Here is a 20,943-nt window from a genome sequence, read left to right as displayed (position 1 = left end):
TGTCAGATCCCTGCTCCTCTAAATATAGCCCTGAGTGCAGCTTTCGCACTGCCCTTCCCCTTCAGGAGTGACACGAGCGAGTTAGCAGTGGTTCATTGTATTTGCAAGGGAAAAAGAAAAGATGCTATTTAGTCTGCGGGAGGCAAAATTAATACTGTGTTTTTTCTAATCTGGCCCCAGCGTGGGACTAAATAAAAGTGTTTGAGGAGGGAGCGGAGCTGTTTACCTGCAGGAGTAGAGCTGCATTAGCTATGTAAATGTACACTCTGGGACGATGTCATTTATATTCCCTGCAGGGATCGGTTCCTATCTTAAAGGGCTTTTAAATCTGTTGCAGATTAATAATGCAGCCGGTGTTGAAATGCATTCTCCTTTCTGAGGCTGTGGAGAAGTGGTTCGTGCTGAATTAGGTCCTCTGAAGGAGATTTCTCTGCGCCTGCTGGTTGTGGGTGCAGCAACATCAGCCTGGCTGCAGGGCGAGGGTTTGTGCTCACCAGGTCTTTGCTCCTTCCTGCAGGGAGAACCAGACCTAGGAGAGCTGCGTGGTGACTGATGGAGCTGCTCTCTGCTTTGGAAAGGAAGATCCTGGAGCAGGATTTGCCTGGGCTGGCGCCCTGTGTGTTTTCTGTGCTGGGACGTTTGTAGCTGGTGATAAGATTAGTTCTCCTGGCATGAGCGGTGCCACCTTGCAGGGTGGCAGAGGCATTCGTGGGTGATGGCAAGTCCTCTCCATCCTAGTGTCGTTCACCCCATATGGGGAATCGTAGGATCGTTAAGGTTGGAAAAGACCTCTAAGATTGTCTAGTCCAACCATCAGCCTAGCCCCATCGTGCCTACTAAATCATGTCCCAAAGTGCCACATCTACACATTTTTTGAACCTCTCCAGGGATGGAGACTCCACCACTGCCCTGGGCAGCCTCTTCAGCTGCTTCACCACTCTCGGTAAAGGCTCTTTGCCTAATACCCAGTCTAAACCTGGTGCAACTTGAGGCTATTTCCTCTCATCCTACTTGCTTTCTGGGAGAAGAGATCAGCACACGCCTCACCCCAACCTCCTTTCAGGTAGTAGCAGGGAGTTGTCCCTCCCTGATCCCTTCTGGTGTCGGACACAGCAGGCTGTTCCGTGGAGGCACACGCTGCCCACAGCTGGTTTTATGCCTTTTCTGCTGCTACACTGGTTAATTAAGAGGAGCAACCCCCCTTATGATGGACTGGAGTTTATAAAATCAGGCAGGGTGGTGAATAATTTAATGTTTGCTTTTGCGGAACAGAGGCAATGTTAGGAGAGCTTAAAATATTGATGGGAAACACATCTTTTTTCACAGTGTGAGATGCTTTATAGTCTGTGTGGTTTTCTTTAATCCCTTTTAAACATGTTTGAGGCATGTGCCATGGGTTCTGCTCTACACCCCGTTGCTAAGTGAGTGTGATTTTTCCTGATGGCTTTGTTAACAGTCAGGACCACTTGTTCAGGTCTCTTCAGTCCGGTTGCGAGATTCACAGATACAAGAGGGCATCTGTGTGATATTTTATTGATGGGAAACACACAGAACAGCAAGAAGCACTTAAGTTGGTTTACAGGAGCAAAACCCAAGTCAAGTGTCAGGCTGGCCTCAGCCACCTGGATCGCTTGTTGGTTTGTTAAACATCTAGCGGTGTGCGCTCATGCAGAGGCCATGGGCTCAGAGTGAGGATTACCCACTGTCCCGGTGGGGAGAGCTGCGAGCGCGCCCGTGGATCAGGCTGTGATTGTGAGACTGATGGAGGAAGTCGAGAGTATTTCTCTTTTTTTCTCATCTTATCGAAACCCTTCTTACATATGACAACCATCCTCATTACTCTGCCCCAAGAGCAAGTCATAGAATCATAGAATGGTTTGGGTTGGAAGGGACCTCAAAGCCCATCCAGTCCCACCCCTGCCATGGGCAGGGACACCTCCCACTGGATCAGGGGCTCCAAGCCCCATCCAGCCTGGCCTTGAACCCCTCCAGGGATGGGGCAGCCACAACTTCTTGGGGCAACCTGTTCCAGGGCCTCCGCACCCTCACAGCAAAATGTTTATGCCTAAGATCTCACCTCCCTCTCCCCTCTTTCACCTGAAAACCGTTCCCCCTCATCCTATCCCTGCTCTCCCTGGTCAGGAGCCCCTCCTCAGCTGTACTACAGCCTGTGCTGCCTAAAGCTGGCTTGGATTAAGTGGGAATAAGGAGCAATTTGGAGTAAAATAGGCGAAGTGGTGCAAATTCAGTTGTACTTATTGGTGTTCGAAGGGACAGGGGGCTCCTTGGTGGCACCAGTGGGGTAGCAGGTCTCGGGCAGAGGAGGGGAACCGATGCCACACGCGGGTGCTGTTGGCGCTGGCCCTTGTCCACGTGTCCCATGGACTGGGGAGAGGAGGACGGCAGCACCGTGAGCACCACGGGACTGCGGTGCTGGAGGAGTCGCAGACCTCCCTTCTGCAAAAAGCGTGGGCTAAAAAAACCATGGAATAGTAGAATGGTTCGAGTTGGAAGGGACTTGAACGTGTGGGAGGTCTGAAAGCTGGGAGGTGCCTTGCAGGCTGTGGTGAGCAGGATGGGTTCACTCCATGGGTGCCTGCAAAGATCTCTGCAGTCGTGATGTTTATCTTGGTCCCCAAGGAGGAGGAGGAGGAGGAGGAGGACGAGGAGGAGGAGGAGGCAGACTTTGGGCACACGCTTGTGCCACGCTTTGGGGTGCAGCTGCCTGCGGGTTGCATCCTGCTCAGCCTGGTGGGAGCGTTATAACCTCTCTGCTTTGCTTCGTGTTGCTGGGTGAGCTCTCTCCCTCTTCTTCACACACGGGATGTTTGGTAGCCCCTAAGAGGTTGGCTCTGGGGCCAGTGCGTTTGCTTGGAGAATTGTTTTTGAGGTCAGTGACAGGGGGCTGCGTGCAGAGGCTGGGAGCTGACAGAGCTCCTCCTGCCCTTTGGGCTCTCCTGCTCTTTCAGCAGAAGCCGAAAGACTCGGAATCAAGGAGTATATCATGAATAAAACATCAGGAGGGCTTTTTTCTTCAGCGAAGATTAATGAGCTAAGTAATAAATACAGAATTTCACAGATACTTAAGTTTAGTTTCCAGGGATTTGTTCCTCTCCACAGGAGTCTCCATGGGATAGTCAGGGTCCAGCACACATCCTGCTTTGATGGAGAAGTGGGACAAGCTAGGATCAGCTGATTGCCCCTTTCAGATTTCCCTGTGCCTGCTGCAGGGCTGCTGGAGTCAGTGAGTGAATCGCTCCCTGAGCCCCTTCACCCTGCTGGATTTTGGCCCCTGGCACTTCCCAGGGGGATCAGGGACCACCCTTCTCTGTGCCAGCACTCTGCTTTCCAGCCGCGGTGGTCTGGTGGCTGCAGAGGGCAGGCAGGCAAGCCCAGAGCCACATTTACAGGAGGCTTTTCTGCCATTCCTCATCCTCTCCTCAGCTACAGAGGAGTCTTTCTGCCTCCTGACCAGGACAGCTCGTGGCACTGCCCCAGGAGAGCTGTGAACACCTCACTTGTCATGTTCAGCCACCGAGAAATCGGTTTTTCTAATCAATCCTACATTTTTTCTCTAATCAATCCAAAACAGAACAAGTCACCTTCCTGGAGGTGTTTAAGGGACGGATGGATGAGGCGCTGAGGGCCATGGTTTAGTATTTGATGGGGATGGTTGGACTTGATGATCCGGTGGGTCTCTTCCAACCTGGTGATTCTATGATTCTATGATCAAGGCACCAGCTACCCAGTTTATTTTCCTGACTTACATGTTTAGCATCCGTCTTGAATTGCAGCAAAGACGGGGATGTCCTGGCGTGACCCGAGCAACCCCTTCCTCCCTGCTCTCACTGGTGCACGCCCTGGCCATGGGCAGATCATCGTGGCTGCCTTGCTCAGGGCAGCCGGGGGATGCCGCGTCCTTGTCTGGCTCCTGAGATGCTGCAGACAGTCTGACAGGTCCAGCTGGCTTTCCAGTGGTGCAGGAGGCAGTGGCTTTTGGAAGGGTTGTTGGGACGGTGTCTGCAGGTGGGGAGCTGCCTGTCAGCAACAGGAGCTGTACGGGCACCGAGCACAGCTCGGCGGCGTGATGGCAGGAGAAAGGGGTCCGAGGAGGAGACGGCGAGGAGGAGGCTCTGAGCACAGCAGGGTGAGGCAGGCAGACCCTCCACAGCAAAGATGTTGGACAGAGAGCCTGCAGGGAGCTGGGGAAAGCAAGCTGCCTGCCGCTTGCTGGAGGAGTCAGCGCGTTTGGAGCCAAACCTGGTTAAAATGGGAATAGCTGGCAAAGTGCATCTTGCATAGTGAGAGGGACTAAACGGGAGCACGCATGCCAGGGAGGCAGATTCAGCGTGGAGCTAACTAGAAATAACTACATAATAAACAGCCGGCTCCTGGGGCACAGGCTGTGTGCTTGGCAGCGGGAATCATAGAATCATAAAATCACCAGGTTGGAAAAGACCCACTGGATCATCGAGTCCAACCATTCCCATCAATCACTAACCCATGTCCCTCAGCACCTCATCCACCCGTCCCTTAAACCCCTCCAGGGAAGGGGACTCAACCACCTCCCTGGGCAGCCTCTGCCAGTGCCCAATCATCCTTTCTGTGGAAAATTTTTTCCTAATGTTCAGCCTGACCCTCCCCTGGTGGAGCTTGAGGCCATTCCCTCTCGTCCTGTGCCCTGTCCCTTGGGAGAAGGGGCTGTGGACCAAGAAACAAGGAGGCTGTGGACCAGGGTGATGCTCAGATATTGGAAACAAGGAGGCTGTGGACCAGGGGGATGCTTTGCTGCTGGCAGGAGGGAGGCTGTGGGCTGGGGGGATGCTTTGCTATTGGCAGCACCACGATCACCCTCTACTTTCCTCTGCTTTTTCAGCACCGACATCTGTCACCGACATCCGCACAGATAAAGTGGAGCAGAAAAGCGTCTCCTTGTCATGGCAGGAGCCGGGCTTTCTGACCGCCAATGGCACTGAGTACGAGGTCAAGTACTACGAGAAGGTAAGTTCTGGAGATGGACTCTGGCTCTCAGGTGCTCCACAGCCCTCCCAAGCCAACTCTGGGGTGCATCCTTCACCCTCTTCATCCATCCCTCGGGAGCAACACGTGGATGGTGCTGTGGGTGCCGTCGCTGCTGGTCACAGCCAGGTTGGGAGGGAAAAGGCGGGGAGTACGTGTCTTCAGAGGGTGGTGGTGTGAAGATTTTATTGGCACCTGAAAGCAAGAGAAGCGTTTCAAAGCGGGACCAGGGAGGTCTTTTCCTCTCCCACAGTGTTATGCAATCTGCTTATGCAAGTTTTTTTGGAAATTGTGATTATTTGTAGCGTTTCTGTTAACTGCTGCTTTTTTTTCGCCCATCTGTGCAGTAAGATTTCATCCAGTCCTAATGTTGACATCTCTCTTGGAGAAGGAGTAAAGCTAATAATCTTCATTCATTCTTTTATTTTCTTTATTTATGCATTGGATGGCTTTTTTTTCAAGGACATTGGAAATCTGAGGTTTGGGTGCCTGCCATTAGCCAGCTAGACAGGGACTGCTAAACCATATGGGGTTTCTAAATCTTCTGCGAGATGACACCTACATTCATAGCTGCTCCCTGAGGAGGTGTTGGACCTCGTGGTCTTCACTGGTTTAGGACTGAGGGCCACTGAACCCATGTCTTTGGGGAGTTGTGAGTGGGGGGGGACACAAGGAAACACTGGGGGGACTGTAGGAAAGCTGGGGAGGGGCTCTTGATCAGGGAGTGCAGGGATAGGATGAGGGGAACGGTTTTGAGCTGAAAGAGGGGAGATTGAGATGAGATTTTAGGTAGAAATGTTCTGTTGTGAGGGTGGGGAGGCCCTGGAACAGGTTGCCCCAAGAAGTCGGGGCTGCCCCATCCCTGGAGGGGTTCAAGGCCAGGTTGGATGGGGCTTGGAGCCCCTGATCCAGTGGGAGGTGTCCCTGCCCGTGGCAGGGGGTGGAATTGGATGGGCTTTAGCATCCCTTCCAACCCAAACCATTCTGTGATTCTCTGATTGATTTTTAGGACAGTCTCTTCATTTTAAAAATCGCTGCTGTTTGATGGGTGCGGCGAGTTGAGAACTTTAGAAGAAATACCAGCGAGCAGAGAATGGGGACAATGCTCTCCATCAAAATAAATTCGTTTATGACACAGTTCCACACATTACCTTATCTGCGTGTGCTCAGGCTCGTTATGAAACTGATTACATGTCAGGCAAACTGTGCAGGTGACACGCTGGCATTCTGTATTTAGAAACAAGCTACCTTGAAGCTGATTCATATTAATGTGATTTTCAGCATCTGATAGATTTGAAAGGAGGCATCTGTGGGTGAGGGTGAACGCCAAAGCCTGAGACAGTAATTCTGTCTTGCTGCAAATGGGCTGCTGCAACAAGATACTCGGGGTGTGTGAAATGGGGAAACGTCCTGCTTGGGTAGGGAATTCAAACTGTACTTCAGCAATTATTCACTGAAATGAGGCTCTTGGTGCTGACACAAAAAGCAGCTCGGTTCCTAATCTTTGCTTTTAAAGAAGTGCTTTAACTAGGGAGGTTCAAGGGGGAAGTGTATCAAATGGAAAATACATTTCACAGCAACATCTGCAGCTTGGGAAGCGACGCCATGAATGGTTGCTGTGATGGGTCACAGGGCTGAGATGCTCCTTGGGGCTGGTCCTGGGCGTAAGGAGGGTGCAGCACGTGTGTGGGGGCTGATGCTGAGGCCACCCTGCTCTTGGTGCAAAGTGGCCTCAGATAACCCCAGTCTGGGACCGCGGCGACACCAGCATCATCTTCTTTCTGGGTAGTTTGGGCAGAAGAACCAGACAGAGCGAGAAGATAATCTGCAATGGTAGCAGGGGAAGTTTTGTGAGAGCTGAGGCTTGTTTTGCTTTGCAAACCACGGGAAGCAGAGGCACAGGGATGTGCTGCTCTGGCAGCAGGAGTTCACGACTGGTCCTGGCATTGCCTTCACTTCCAGCAGCCGCTGCAGGAGCAGGGCTCCCATCGTGCTCTCCTGTAGTCAAAGCAGAGGGGTCTGTAGGTCTCTTGGCAGGTGAAAGATACCCTGGGGCTCAGGACTGTTGGCAAACCCAGCTGCCAGATTTGAATACTCAGTGTGTGCTGATCCATGTTTCGTAGAATCATAGAATCACCAGGTTGGAAGAGACCCACTGGATCATCGAGTCCAACCATTCCCATCAAACACTAAACCACGTCCCTCAGCACCTCGTCCACCCGTCCCTTAAACCCCTTCAGGGAAGGTGACTCAACCCCCTCCCTGGGCAGCCTCTGACAGGGACCAATGACCCTTTCTGGGAAAAATTTTTCCTAATGTTCAGCCTAAACCTGCCCTGGTGGAGCTTGAGGCCATTCCCTCTCGTCCTGTCCCCTGTCCCTTGGGAGAAGAGCCCAGCTCCCTCCTCTCCACAACCTCCTTTCAGGGAGTTGGAGAGAGCAATGAGGTCTCCCCTCAGCCTCCTCTTCTCCAGCCTAAACACCCCCAGCTCTCTCAGCCGCTCCTCTTGTTCTCCAGCCCCTTCCCCAGCTTCGTTGCTCTTCTCTGGACTCGCTCCAGAGCCTCAACATCCTTCTTGTGGTGAGGGGCCCACAACTGAACACAGTTTCATTTACTCCAGGGCTTGAACAGCTGTAAGGGGGGAGTGGGATGGGGCCGGACAGTGCCAGCAGCCCCGGTGTGGGGACAGGCAGGAGGGAAATTGCAGTGTGGGGCAGCCCGTCCTCCCTCTGTCTTCATAGCACGTCATCTGGCTCCATCTGCCATTTCATGTGACCTTTCTGTGTAATTTCTATTAATGAGACATCTCAGAAATGTATTCTTTCTGTTGAAGGTTTTATGTTTAGATAGAGTGTCCTGATGGGCCCCAGAGGCTAGCGGGAGATGCAGCCGTGCTGTGCCTGCTCCGTGGCGCAGCTGTCAGTCCTGCTGCATCTCAGGTATCTCATTATTCCACAGGATCAGAGAGATCAAAGTTACTCAACTGTGAAAACCACATCAACAGCCGTGACGGTCAATAACCTGAAGCCTGGCACCCTCTATATTTTCCAAATCCGGACATCTTCCTCACCAGACTATGGAAACTACAGCCCTAGCATCGAGGTGGAGACGCTGGCGGAGTGTAAGTGTTGGTGAGGCTCGTGGTCTCTAACACACCCACCTGCAGACAGGAGGCTCTCTGAGCAGAGTCGTGGGGATGCTGCTGCTTGCTGCTCCTGCCCAGAAGCCCTTGGTTTTATGGATCATCTGGTTCCAACCCCCCTGCCATGGGCAGGGACACCTCCCACTGGATCAGGGGCTCCAAGCCCCATCCAACCTGGCCTTGAACACCTCCAGGGATGGGGCAGCCACAACGTCCCTGGGCAACCTGTTCCAGAGCCTCCCCACTGTCACAGTGAAGAAATTCCTCTTTATGTCTAGCCTAAATCCACCCCTCTCCAGTTTATCCCCATTGCCCTTCATCCTATCACTCCAAGGCTTTGTGAACAGCCCCTCCCCAGCTTTCTTGTAGCCCCTTTAGCTGCTCTAAAGTCTCCTCGGAGCCTTCTCTTCTCCAGGCTGAACAACCCCAACTCTTTCAGCCTGTCCTCATTAGGGAGGTGCTCCAGCCCTTTTATTTTTGTTTTCTTATTTGGTTTTCACAAGGCTGCTGCTGCTGGCCTGGAGGTGTCTGCCCTTGCTCTTCTCAATGCAGCTGCTGGAGCAAATCTCACCAGGTCCCTTTTATGGGGCCACCAAACAAGTGCTGGAAGGGGGCAAGTGTCAGTCCTTGCCAGTGTAACTGCTGAGGGCACAATTCTTCCTGGGTCTATGAAGTTCTGCAGCCCACAGCAGGCGCTGCAGGGACAAGGTGGCTGCAGCAGAGGAGACAAGACCAGCCTGCAGATCCAGCTGGCCTTGGATGTCCCCCAAAGAGGACATGACTTCTTACCCCTGCGGCCATCCTGGCTCACGAGGCAGTTGGCTTGTTAGACGCTTGGCTGCATACGGTCAGCCAGCATCAATGTTATGTTCTGGGGCTTTTCCTTGTTGCAGTTTCCATTCATAACGATAGTTCAGAGGCATCTGATTTCACTGACTAAAAGAGGGCTTGGAGAGATGGTAGGGCTTCAGCTTAATAACCCACCCTGGCCAGAAATGAAAGCCTTGAGATGGTTGGCTCAGTACGACTCTCACAGATTGTGTTTAACAGGGCTTTAAATTGCATCCATTTGCCACACAGAAGACATTTTCAGTATGAATTGAAGTCAATAAAAATTTTATGTAGAATGTAGGTTTCTCATACCCCTGTTTGCAAAAGCAGGAAGGGAAGGGATTAACGTGATGAAGGAAAACTACTTGTAAGCCATAAATTTTAATACGTCCCTCTGATAAACAGGGACCTTTCCTCAGCGCTGATTAACAAAACCAGGAGCCCGATGTGGCAGCGCTGGCGTTGCTCCATCCACACCTGCAATGCTGCCCTGCACGTTGTCTGAGCTTTTAGAACTGGATCAGAATGTGAATTGCTATGAGGATGGTGACAAGCAGCCTGGCGCTGCAGGTGTATCATCCCACAGCCTTGCTGGAGGGCACAGGGAGGAGCGGCTGGGGCTGCCCCATACCTTGGATCGTCTCCACAATGAGTTGCCAACTGCTTCTGCTTCCCTCTCGCAGTGACAGTGGCTTCCAGTGAGAAGAACCCTGTCCTGATCATCGTGGTGGTGGCCATCGCGGCGCTGATGGTGCTGGTGTCCATGGTGATCGGTGTGATGGTCTGGAGGAGGTGAGTGGAGCCACGACTGAGCTGGGGCACCAACCAAGGAAATTTGGGACTGGGGTAGGAAGGAGGGACAATGTGAAGCCTTGGGAGCTCTTGAGCTCTTGGGAACACGGGCCAGCGCGAGCTCTAAGCATTGGAACTGGGCTGAACTGCCTGCTGGCTCCTTGTGCCACGGGGCTGGACTCGGTCCTGACCACTGTGCCTCGAGGCTTTTATACCAGCGAGAAGCTGCTGCCCAGCTAACGATGTGCATCTTCGCTCTCGTTGCAGACAGTGTGGGTACAGCAAAGCCAGCCAGGACGGGGACGAGGAGCTTTATTTCCATTGTAAGTGAAGCCTGGCCGCCGTGGCTGTGTGGAGATGCCTGTATCTATTGCTGTTTATAACCCAGTTCCCAACAAAGCAGCCCTGAATCTTTGCTTTTTGAAGTGTTGTCATCCCACATTATCCCAGAGAAGAGGCTCAGCACAACCAGGCTCTCTGGGGTCGGTGGGCTTGACAGCTTCATAAGCCAGCGTCCGTCCTTCCCGCACACGGGTCGTGCCAAAGGAAATGCGGCTGCTTTCAGCTTTCCATGGAGCACATGAATTATTCTGTCAGTGTTCCACAGACGGCTACGTGAGAATACAGCTTTGTTTTCTGGGGCTACTCTTGATTATGAAGCAGCAATAATTTTACAGACAACGGTTGCCAAAGGAAATTCAGATGTCGGGATTGATGAGTTTCTTTGATTCCTGGCATATGCCCGTGAAGCGCACACATGCTCTTCTGCTCCCTGAACCGTTTCAGAAGCAGCAGCGCCTGCATCTTTCTCGGATGCAGCTTTGACCCTTCCACCTTGCTTTGAAGGGCCTCGTCCTGCTGAGTTGCCCTTGAGGGCTTGCCGAAGGTTTTCTGTGCAGGGCAGCTGCCTGGTCTTGGGAAGGAGAATGGAGCTGAGGTGGAAGGAGGAAGCCTTGTGTGGTGGGACATCTTCCCTAGGCCAACAGGGCTCTGCTGTTTGCCCCTACACTGGTCCTGGATAAGCCAGTTAGCTCGTGCAAAACTTCTATAGTTGTCTTTGCCTTGCCCAGGGAGAGAATGAAATGTGGCAGTGCTCTAGCAGGTGCCCAGCAAGCAGCAGAACCATAGTTTTGGCTGGTTTTGTTCAGGAAATGTGAATTAGGGTGGTTGTTTCCCCTCTGGAGCTTTGCAAAGGCTCCTGTAAGCAGGTCAGCCTGGTTCCTTGTGGCTTCCTGGATGTGCTTCTGGCAGGGTCTCTCTTTGCAGCAGATGGTGGGCACCTGTGGGAGGTGTTTTGCTGCCTGTCCTGCCAGTCAAAGGGACCTGGAACATGGCTGTTGGTCATTATTAGAATTCTTTCTCCTAGAGGTCTTGAGAATGGAGGCAATTTGGGTAGAATCACAGAATGGTTTGGGTTGGAAGGGACCTCAAAGCCCATCCAGTTTCAACACCTGCCATGGGCAGGGACACCTCCCACTGGATCAGGGGCTCCAAGCCCCGTCCAACCTGGCCTTGAACCCCTCCAGGGATGGGGCAGCCACCCCTGCTCTGGGCAACCTGTGCACACTCATACATTCCCTTTCTTCTTTTCCTGCAGTTAAAATTCCAACCAGGAGGACGTACATCGACCCTGACACTTGCGAAGACCCCATGCAGGCTGTGCACCTCTTTGCCAAAGAGCTGGATAACTCTAGTATTAAGATTGAGAGGATCATCGGGACAGGCAAGTTCCTCCTCCTCGCTGGTCCAGCTCCTGCTCTGCTGCTCCTTGTCCTTCTTATGGTTGGACTCGATGATCCGGTGGGTCTCTTCCAACCTGGTGATTCTATGATTTGGCACCGTCAGTGCCGTGGACATTTGCTCTTGTCTCGGGGGGTCCCTGCTGGCACTGGGGAGACGGGAGTGGGGCTGGGGAGGATTTTATTCGGGAGCTTGATTTCGCATTCCCATCTCTTTTCCTGAGGCGCTGTGTACAGCCGCCTGAGTGATGCGCAGACCAGAAAGCATCAGCAATTATCTGCATCTGGGCAGGTTTTGACAGCGGCATGAAAACTATTTATAAATACGTGAACCTAATGATTTATTGATTTCCAGCAACTTCACTGCCTAAAACTTAAAAGCGAATTAAAATCCCCTCACTGGGCCCTAGAGCCTTAATCACTAACGTGTTCCAGAACACGGGAAACGCGATTATTCTTTGTCGCTTCTTTTCCTAAAGATAAATTCAGCTGCGGGAAAAGAAGAGGCGGAGGAAGGGACGAGGGGAAAAGGACAGTGCTGAAGGGAAGAGGACACTGAGAAGAGGAGGTTATCTTTGTAGCTGTTGGGTGGAACAGCCAAGACTAATCTCAAATACCTTTCAGAAGCAAACTGGTGCTTGAAAGATCGAGAAAGAAATTACTCGAGAAGACATTTAAATATAAGGAATTTGAGATTGCGTTTCTCTGCTGACCTAACAAGTACCTGGCTTTCTGATCAATACAGCTTTTCATAGCGATGCATTTTTTTTTGCTGTAAAACCAATATTGGCAAATCGGTGGCTGGGGGTTAATCATCTCCTGCTGGGAAAAAAGCACAACATGCACTTGAGCCGAGCGTGGGGAGAACGGCTTAGAGGTGTAGGAAGAAGAAGAAGCAATTGCATTATCACACGTTTTTAGGATCACATGCTGATGCTAAACTTGTGTGATGGGGGTTGTGCGTTCAGTGAAGGTGGAGGAAGGTGGTAAAACAGGCTCTGCAGCCACACAGGGCTCTGCATCTTTCTGAGTTTATGGATTGGCAACCTTTTGTGATTAATGATGGGGAAGTCTTGCTCGTCTATACAGCAAGACACATTGCTTGTGATGCAGAAAGGCTCTTTATGGTCCCAGAGGAAAGCAAATATCCCCTAATGGGAAGCTGACTTCCAGAAGAGGACTGCTGCCCTTTGCTTTGTGGCATATATACAGAGAGAGTCATAGAATCATTAAGGTTGGAAGAGACCTCTAAGCTCATCCAGTCCATCTGTCAGCCCAACCCCACCGTGCTGACTAAACCATGTCCTCAAGTGCCACAGCCACATGTTTTTTTAACCCCTCTAGGGAAGATGACTCTCCCACTGCCCTGGGCAGCCTCTGCCAGGGCGTCACCACTCATTCATTAAAGAATTTTTTCCTAATATCTAATCTAAACCTCCCTTGGTGCAACTTGAGGCCATTTCCTCTTATCCTATCACTTGTTACTTGGGAGAAGAAACCAACACCCACCTCACCACAGCCTCCTATCTGGGAGCTGCAGAGAGTTATCAGGTCTCCCCTCAGCCTCCTTTTCTTCAGGATAAACAGCCCCAGGTCCCTCAGCCACTCCTCATAACCCCTGTGCTCCAGACCCTTCCCCAACTTATGTGTATGGGTATATAAATATAAACCCTGTCTTTATAGATGTTGCAACGCCTCAATAAAACATTACCCTTAAAACCGAAAGCTGTGAGGAAGCCATGAAGGCAAGAGGTGTCTATCTCATTCTTTCATGGTCAGGCAAGAGCAGTGAGATCTTCTGGAGCGAGTCAAGAGAAGAGCAACGGAGCTGGTGAAGGGGCTGGAGAACAAGTCTCACAAGAAGCGGCTGAGGGACCTGGGTTGTTTAACCTGGAGGAGAGGAGGCTGAAGGGAGACCTCATTGCTCTCTCCAACTCCCTGAAAGGAGGTTGTGGAGAGGAGGGAGCTGGGCTCTTCTCCCCAGTGACAGGGGACAGGACAAGAGGGAATGGCCTCAAGCTCCACCAGGGGAGGTTCAGACTGGACATCAGGAAAAAAATTTTCACAGAAAGGGTCATTGGGCCCTTGCAGAGGCTCCCAGGGAGGTGGTGGAGTCACCATCCCTGGAGGTGTTTAAAAGACAGGTAGACAAGGTGCTCAAGGGCATGGTTTAATGGTTTGACTCCATCTAAGAGGTCTTTTCCAACCTGGTGATTCTGTGATTCTATGACCTGTGACAGTGCGTGGAGGAGCGAGGTGAATGTGGTTTCAGGGCTTTCTCTGGGAAGGCGTGGAGCTGAGTGACATCCTGCCAGGGATGCAGTTTGACTCCTCTCTCTGCGGCGCAGGGGAATTTGGGGAAATCTGCCGGGGCTGCCTGAAGCTGCCCAGCAAGCGAGAGCTGCCGGTGGCCATCCAGACCCTGCGGGCAGGGTGCTCGGAAAAGCAGCAACATTCCTTCCTAGCTGAAGCCTGCACCATGGGCCAGTTTGACCACTCCAACGTCATCCGCCTGGAAGGGGTCATCACCCGCGGTAAGAGAAGTCCTGCTGCAATTTCTCTCTGGAAATCAGGTGTTTCCTTATGTATTAGCATTCTGATGATTAATAAAATGCTTACAGCTAGATTAATAAATCCAGGGAGTCAGACTGGCTTAGCAGCGCAACCGCGCACTCTTAATAAAAGCAAATTGAAGTGAGGTTCTGTCAGTAAAACAGATGACTCCGACTGCTCTCGGCTCTCATGGGAGCGTGCGCACTGAACTAGTCTGTGGATGCTGTAGTTAAATGGATATTCATGCGAATCCAAAGTAACGTGAGCACGTGTGCTGATTTCAACTAGGCTGGTTATTAGCCAAGGAAGTGTTTCTGTCCTCAGTCTTGGGCTGAGCTGGTGGCTTTTGCTCTCACCGAGTAGTGCCACCTTCCTTTGTGGCGTGGTTCAACGCCCTGATAAAAGGAGCATTGGATATTGGGATCCAGTGGGCACCACAGGAAAGCTCGAGCCCATTGAGGTGAAGTCCTTGTCTCCCCTCACAGCCAGTTCAGGCTGGCCAGGATGGAGATTAGCTCTCAGATTTCTCCCACCTGCAGCATTAGAGCCACCCAAGCATTGGGCAAGACTCATGCTTCTTGTCTGTCCCTGCAGGGAGTACCATGATGATAGTGACTGAGTACATGGGGAACGGCGTGCTGGACTCTTTCCTCAGGGTGAGTGCTGTGATAGCTCCTGGTGAGGCCCCTCCAACCAGGCATCCCTCACTTTCAGCTTGTGATAGAATAATTAATCATAAAAAAGATTAAATCATAGAATGATTTAATAAAAGGCATGTATAGTTGGAATTGATGATCTCAAAAGTCTTTTCCAACCTAATGATTCTATGATTAAAAGGTTGGAAAAGATCACTAAGCTCATCGTATCCAATCACCAGCCTAACCCCATCGTGCCTACTAAATCATGTCCCAAAGTGCCTTGTCTACACATTTTATGAACCCTTCCAGGGATGGGGACTCCACCGGTGCCCTGGGAAGCCCATTCCAATGCTTCACCACTCTTCCAGTGAAGAAATTTTTTCTAATGTCCTGCTCTCTTTTTTACAGAAGCATGAGGGACAGTTCACGGCCACCCAGCTCATCTGCATGTTGCAGGGGATTGCCTCTGGCATGAAGTACCTGGCAGAGATGGGTTACATCCATAAAAGCCTTGCTGCCCATAAAGTCCTTGTGAACAGCAGCCTGGCTTGTAAAATAACTGGTTTCAACCGGCCACAAGACGATAAGATGGAGACCATCTTCTCTACCATGGTAAGCTGCATTTCCAAATTCATATCAACATGCTCTGGAGGCAAAAAAAATAGCTGAACGGCTCCAGGACCTCTGCAGAGGTTGAATCTCCCTGGCTGCACCCACAGCCGTGGCCAGGAGCAGTTAGACTGGGGTCTGGCATTGCTGGAGAGGTTTGCAGCTTGCTCTGAATGTGCAATAATGCCAAGTCAGCCAGCTTCTACAAGCGTAGTTAATAAAAGACCTATAGCAATCCTGCTCCAGAATCGATATTTTTTTCCTAGGCTCTCATTTCCTTCCTCGTGCGTGGTCTCTGCATCTTAAAAGTTTCTTTTTGAGCTAGAAATCAGATGCATTCGACCAGGGAGCTGCAGAGCAGCCACAGCAGCCGCTCTTGCTCTGGCCACAACCCTCCCGCAGGTCTGCACGAACCAGCAGAGAGGCGGCTGGAGGCAGCTCTGGCAGCCTCAGGGCTCCTCATGTCTGTTTTATCACTTGTAATGAAATTCAAGGTTTTCAATTAAGAATTTAAGTCCTGCCTGGTTCACACTTGTGCCTTGTCAGCTCTGCTAGCCAGCGCGTCTCCCGAGTGCTGGAGTGAACTTGGAGAAGCTCCTCGGGAGCCCTTGGATGTGGATCTGGGGGTGTCCGTGCACCCATGGGTCCCCGAGGGCTGCAGCCCCTTGCCTGACCTGCTCTCCCTCCCTGCTTCTTTCACGCTTGAGGTTGCATCAGTGCATTTTTAACCGCAGATGTATTCTGTTTGGTACCCACAGCTGCCCTGTGCCAGCCAGGTCTGTTAGCACATCACGGTAACGGGGCATTAATATTTTAAAGAGCATTGATTCCTCAATTGAAAGGGCTCTTATTGTTTACAGGGAGCAGTGGGCAGCACCAAGGGAGCAGGAGCTGGTGTGCGCCGCCTGCAGGGACCCGATGCCCGTATCCCGGTGCAGGATGTGGGCATCCCAGCGGGAAAAGGCTCTTTGCTATGTTCAGCCCGTGCTCTGCCAGGAGCTGCAGTCATTTACCAGCTCTCAGAGGGCTGGTGGCAGAAAGAATCTTGGAAAACCTTTCCAGCTGTTATCAGGGAGCATAAGAAGGAGATGGAGCTGTTGGAATGGCTCCAGAGGAGGCTACAAGGATGATCTGAGGGCTGGAGCACCTCCCGTGCAAGGACAGGCTGAGAGACTTGGGATTGTTCAGCCTGGAGAAGAGAAGGCTCCAAGAAGACCTTATAGTGACCTTCCAGAACCTGAAGGGGCTAGAAGAAAGCTGGGGAGGGACTGTTTACAAAGTCTTGGAGTGATGGGACAAGGGAAAAAGGGTATAAACTGGAGAGGGGCAGATTTAGACTAGACATGAGGAATTTCTTCACTCTGAGAGTGATGAGGCATGGGAGCAGGTTTCCCATGGAAGCTGTGGCTGCCCCATCCCTGGAGGGGTTCAAGGCCAGGTTGGATGGGGCTTGGAGCCCCTGATCCAATTGGGATGTGTCCCTGCCCATGGCTGGGGGTGGAACTAGATGATGTTTAAGATCCCTTCCTACCCAAACTATTCTATGATTCTATATTGGGATGCAGGGAGAGCAGCACTGTCCCAGAGAGCCCCTGGCACAGTGTGACCCCTCTGGCTGGACGTGGCGAGTGCTGCCTGCAGTGCTGTCGTGGCACAAAGCTCTCGAGTGGAGCTGCCCTGGCGCTGGGTACCGAGCAGCCCGCTGAGTGAAGGGGATGGAGATCCCAGCGGGAGCTTTGGCTTCTCCCACGGTGGTGCAGCAGGGCTGTGGCTTTGGGGTTAAGGTCTCCCCACTGCTAATTACAATTAGCTGCAGTGTCTGTCACCTGCTTCCCCAATTGCATCCAGAGGGCTCTGCAGGCACCGAGATGGGGATTGCTAATTACAGGAGAGCAAGGCAGGGTGGAGGGACTGTGTGTTTGTGCAGCTCTGAAACGGTTTTCATTAAATATTAACATCTAAAATGCCATCAGCTCTTCCCAGAGACATTCTCCTCTCCCATTAATATTTCAGGACTCGCTCTCCCGTGGAGCATACGGTTGCATGGCCATTTTAAAACAAATTGAGGCAGAAGTTTTCTCTTGGTATTAAACCTGCACACGGTGTGGGGGCTTACTCAGTGTCTGCCCCACGGTGCCAGGCGGGACACGATGAACGGCCACCCAGGAGCTGTGTGCAAGCTCATCTTTGCTCCTTTTTCCACCCTTGCAGCGTGGGAAGAGCCTGGTGCTGTGGTCGGCCCCCGAAGCCATCCAGTATCACCACTTCAGCCCAGCCAGCGATGTGTGGAGCTTTGGCATCGTCATGTGGGAAGTCATGTCCTACGGGGAGAGACCCTACTGGGACATGTCCAACCAGGATGTGAGTCACCGGCATCTGTGAGGGTGATGTTGATGTTGCTGCTGGTGGCTCTGTGGTGCGTGGAGGAGCTGCTGCTGCTCCCCAGGCGGGTTGCGAGGAGGGAGGTTTGTCCCTGCATCGCAGCGCCTGACCCCATCCCTCACCTTCTGCAGGTGATGAAGGCCGTGGAGGATGGATTCCGTCTTCCTGCCCCGGTGAACTGCCAACCACCCCTTCACCAGCTCATGCTTGACTGCTGGCAGAAGGACCGCAGCCGGAGACCCAAGTTCTCGCACATCCACAACATCCTGAGCAAGATGGTGCAGAGCCCGGAGCCCCCGCAGTGCCCCAGCTCCACGTGTACCAGGTGACGACCCTCTTGCTTTGCTGCATCTTGTTCCGCTTTGCCCACTGGTTCCCACCGTGTTCTGCTCCCTCCTCACCGCCCTGTTTTGTTGGCAGGTCCCACAGCACATCCATCCCCCTCACCGAGCGCACCTTCTCAGCCTTCCCGTCTTTCAGCTCCGTGGGCGAGTGGCTGGAAGCGATAGAAATGGGCAGGTACAAAGACAACTTCACTGCTGCGGGTTACTGCTACTTGGAGTCCGTGGCCAGGATGACAGCCCAGTAAGTGAACTGGTTTTGTGGCTTTTACCTGGTGTGGCTGGGTGCAGCATGAGCATCCTCTGCTTTGCAGTTATAGTCAAGCATGGTAGAATCATTAAGGTCCAGCTATCAGCCCAACCCTCACTGTGCCACTAAACCATGTCCCCAAATGCCACATCTACACGCTTTTTGAACCCCTCCAAGGAAGGGGACTCCACCACTTCCCTGGGCAGCTCCTTCTGCTGCTTCACCACTCTTTTGGTAAAGAAATTTTTCCTACTATCCCCTCTAAACCTGGCTCAACTCGAGACCATTTCTTCTCATCCTGTCTCTTGTTACTTGGGAGAAGAGACCAGCACCCACCTTGCTCCAACGTCCTTTCTGGGAGCTGCAGAGAGTGATGAGCTCTCCCCTCAGCCTCCTCTTCTTCACACTAAACAACCCAAGGTCCCTCAGCTGCTCTCCATAACCCCAGAGGGGTTCAGACCCTTCCCCAGAGGTCAGATCTTCCAAAATGTGTCTGTAGAGCAGACTGGCGTGCGTTGGGCTGCGTGTGTTGTGCATCTCATTGCTGTTTGTTGAAGCTGCGATTTAAACCTGTAGTTTCTGTCCCTTTTCCAGAAAGCAGAGTAAAATCTCATGTGGTTTATTGATAATCTGTTATGCAGGCAGCACAGCAGGAGCCGTTTCACGCCTGGTGTGCTGCAGGCATTCCCCCTGCCTTCCCTCTTGGGGTCTGTGCCTGGGACAACAAGATGGGATTTCCCACACCGGTGGGTCTGCAGGAGGCTGACCAGGGAGCAGTTGAATCATAGAATCATAGAATCATAGAATCATAGAATAACCAGGCTGGAAGAGACCCACTGGATCATCGAGTCCAACCATTCCCATCAAACACTAAACCATGTCCCTCAGCACCTCGTCCACCCGTCCCTTAAACCCCTCCAGGGAAGGTGACTCAACCCCCTCCCTGGGCAGCCTGTTCCTGTTGGTGTTGGGGCATTTTACAATTGGTTTTACCACGGGGTTCGTTTTGCAGAGATGTCCTCAGCCTGGGGATCACGCTGGCGGAGCACCAGAAGACCATCTTGAGCGGGATCCAGACTCTGCGAGCTCAGGTGATCCAAATGCACGGCCGAGGCGTGCAGGTGTGAAGCGACCCCCGCAGAGGTGCAGAGCACTGACCCGGCGCTCCCCGGGGAGCAGGCAGGCAGGCAGCCAGCCCCAAACCGGACCAAATCTCTGAGACCTGGTGGTTTCAGGTGGGACGTAGGAATCACCAGGCTGCCAACCAAGTCATTCCATGGGGCAAGAGAGCAGGGCCTGTGCCAGGGAAGCCGGAGATTCCTGGGACATGTGCAGTGCGGCTGTCCCTAGCACTGTTTTGTAAGATGAGTCAAAATGTAATGATGCCATTTCATATGGTCGTGAGGTGAACAGGGTGGATGGACATTTGTGCACTGTCTTAATCCAGAGCCGACGGCATTTGCGTATCTAGCATCCTACTGGTGAAATCCATGGGTATTTATACAAGCTGACATGTTCTAGCAACCCCACAAGGTGCTTTTATTGCTTTTATTTTTAGAGCCCGGAGCACAGCTCCCACCCAGCGCCCAACTTCTGGAAGGTGACTTTCCCCATCTGCTGTGCTGGAAGGAAACACTTTCCCAGCCGAGTCCCTTCCGTTCCAAGAGTTACTTCACTGAGTCTTGACAACGCAGGTGGTGAAGAGAAACAAATATTCTCCACTAAAGTGCAGAGCGAGTGGTGCTGGATGTTTCTAGGGCTCTCTTGACAAGATGATTTCAGGGGAAGAATTGAAAAGCTTTGATGATGAGAGCCAGAGCCAAGAGAGGGAAGCAGTGGAGCCCTTGGGCTGCCCTGCTGCTGCTCTCAGCCTTCACTGCAGGTTGCTGCACCCTTATTTTTGCAGGTCCTGGTCCCTTGTTTTATTTCTGGAGTGCAGAAGTGGGGCAGGAACACAGACACCAGAGCAGCAGCAGGCAGCACGCTGGGCAGAATGGATGCAAGAGCATCTGTTGCTACTTTAGCCTCTCTTCCCTGCTTCCTGCAGTTTTGCAGGTAGAGTGTCCTGTATTTTGCTTTCCCTGGCTTTGTGGGCAGCTGTGATGAGCTCTGAGTGCTGTCCTGAGCAGGCAGAGCATCGCTGTGTGCCCACAGCTGCCTGGTGTTCCCTGCAGTTGGCTCAGCTGGAGCATCCTGCTCGGTGACATCCTCTCTTGCTCTGGAAGCTTTTATGGAGAAAAAGGTGTTAGGAGCAACACTTATTCAACCTGCAGAGGCAGAATGGGACCTCCCAATTCAGCCAGAAATGCTGTGAAAACCTGAATATTGGTTTGGAGTCAGACAGAAAGTGGTCATGGCTGTGCAAACTGGGGCACATCAGCACTTTATTTTGTTGCAGACGGTAGCGTGGCTCTGCCTGCCTCTGCGCTGGCATCTCCCACTGATGCAGGCTTGGTCCCTGGCGGAAGACATAAATAGCATCTGCTTAATAATACAAGTTTCCTTGAAGTTAGTTAATTAAATGGGTCTTTGCAGCCTTGTACAGAGTTTTGTAGGCCTTTTATTATATCTGTAAGTATTGCAAATGAATTATTAATGATGAAAGGCAAAGATTTACAAAGGGAATGAATGCTGTGGGAGATGTTCA

The 20,943-nt window shown here is 52.0% G+C and overlaps 1 protein-coding gene across 1 annotated transcript in view; it reads left to right on the top strand.

The window, feature by feature from the left end:
- EPHA10 (EPH receptor A10) overlaps nucleotides 1-19,633 on the top strand; it is a 46,771-nt gene extending 27,138 nt beyond the window's left edge. The window contains exons 6-17 of the mRNA XM_069875335.1: nucleotides 4,877-5,001; nucleotides 7,978-8,140; nucleotides 9,676-9,784; nucleotides 10,052-10,107; nucleotides 11,382-11,507; nucleotides 13,872-14,057; nucleotides 14,671-14,732; nucleotides 15,123-15,326; nucleotides 17,535-17,684; nucleotides 17,837-18,030; nucleotides 18,126-18,290; nucleotides 19,309-19,633. Of these exons, the coding sequence (XP_069731436.1) occupies nucleotides 4,877-5,001; nucleotides 7,978-8,140; nucleotides 9,676-9,784; nucleotides 10,052-10,107; nucleotides 11,382-11,507; nucleotides 13,872-14,057; nucleotides 14,671-14,732; nucleotides 15,123-15,326; nucleotides 17,535-17,684; nucleotides 17,837-18,030; nucleotides 18,126-18,290; nucleotides 19,309-19,423 (1,655 nt within the window). The 3' untranslated portion in view covers nucleotides 19,424-19,633. The remainder of the gene's footprint in view (nucleotides 1-4,876; nucleotides 5,002-7,977; nucleotides 8,141-9,675; nucleotides 9,785-10,051; nucleotides 10,108-11,381; nucleotides 11,508-13,871; nucleotides 14,058-14,670; nucleotides 14,733-15,122; nucleotides 15,327-17,534; nucleotides 17,685-17,836; nucleotides 18,031-18,125; nucleotides 18,291-19,308) is intronic.
- The last annotated feature ends 1,310 nt before the right edge of the window (nucleotides 19,634-20,943 follow it).

Source organism: Phaenicophaeus curvirostris, chromosome 23 (genome assembly GCF_032191515.1).
Source record: "Phaenicophaeus curvirostris isolate KB17595 chromosome 23, BPBGC_Pcur_1.0, whole genome shotgun sequence".
Classification (NCBI taxonomy): domain Eukaryota; kingdom Metazoa; phylum Chordata; class Aves; order Cuculiformes; family Cuculidae; genus Phaenicophaeus; species Phaenicophaeus curvirostris.
Note: the sequence above shows the minus strand (reverse complement) of the source record. Positions and strands in the feature narration are given on the sequence as shown.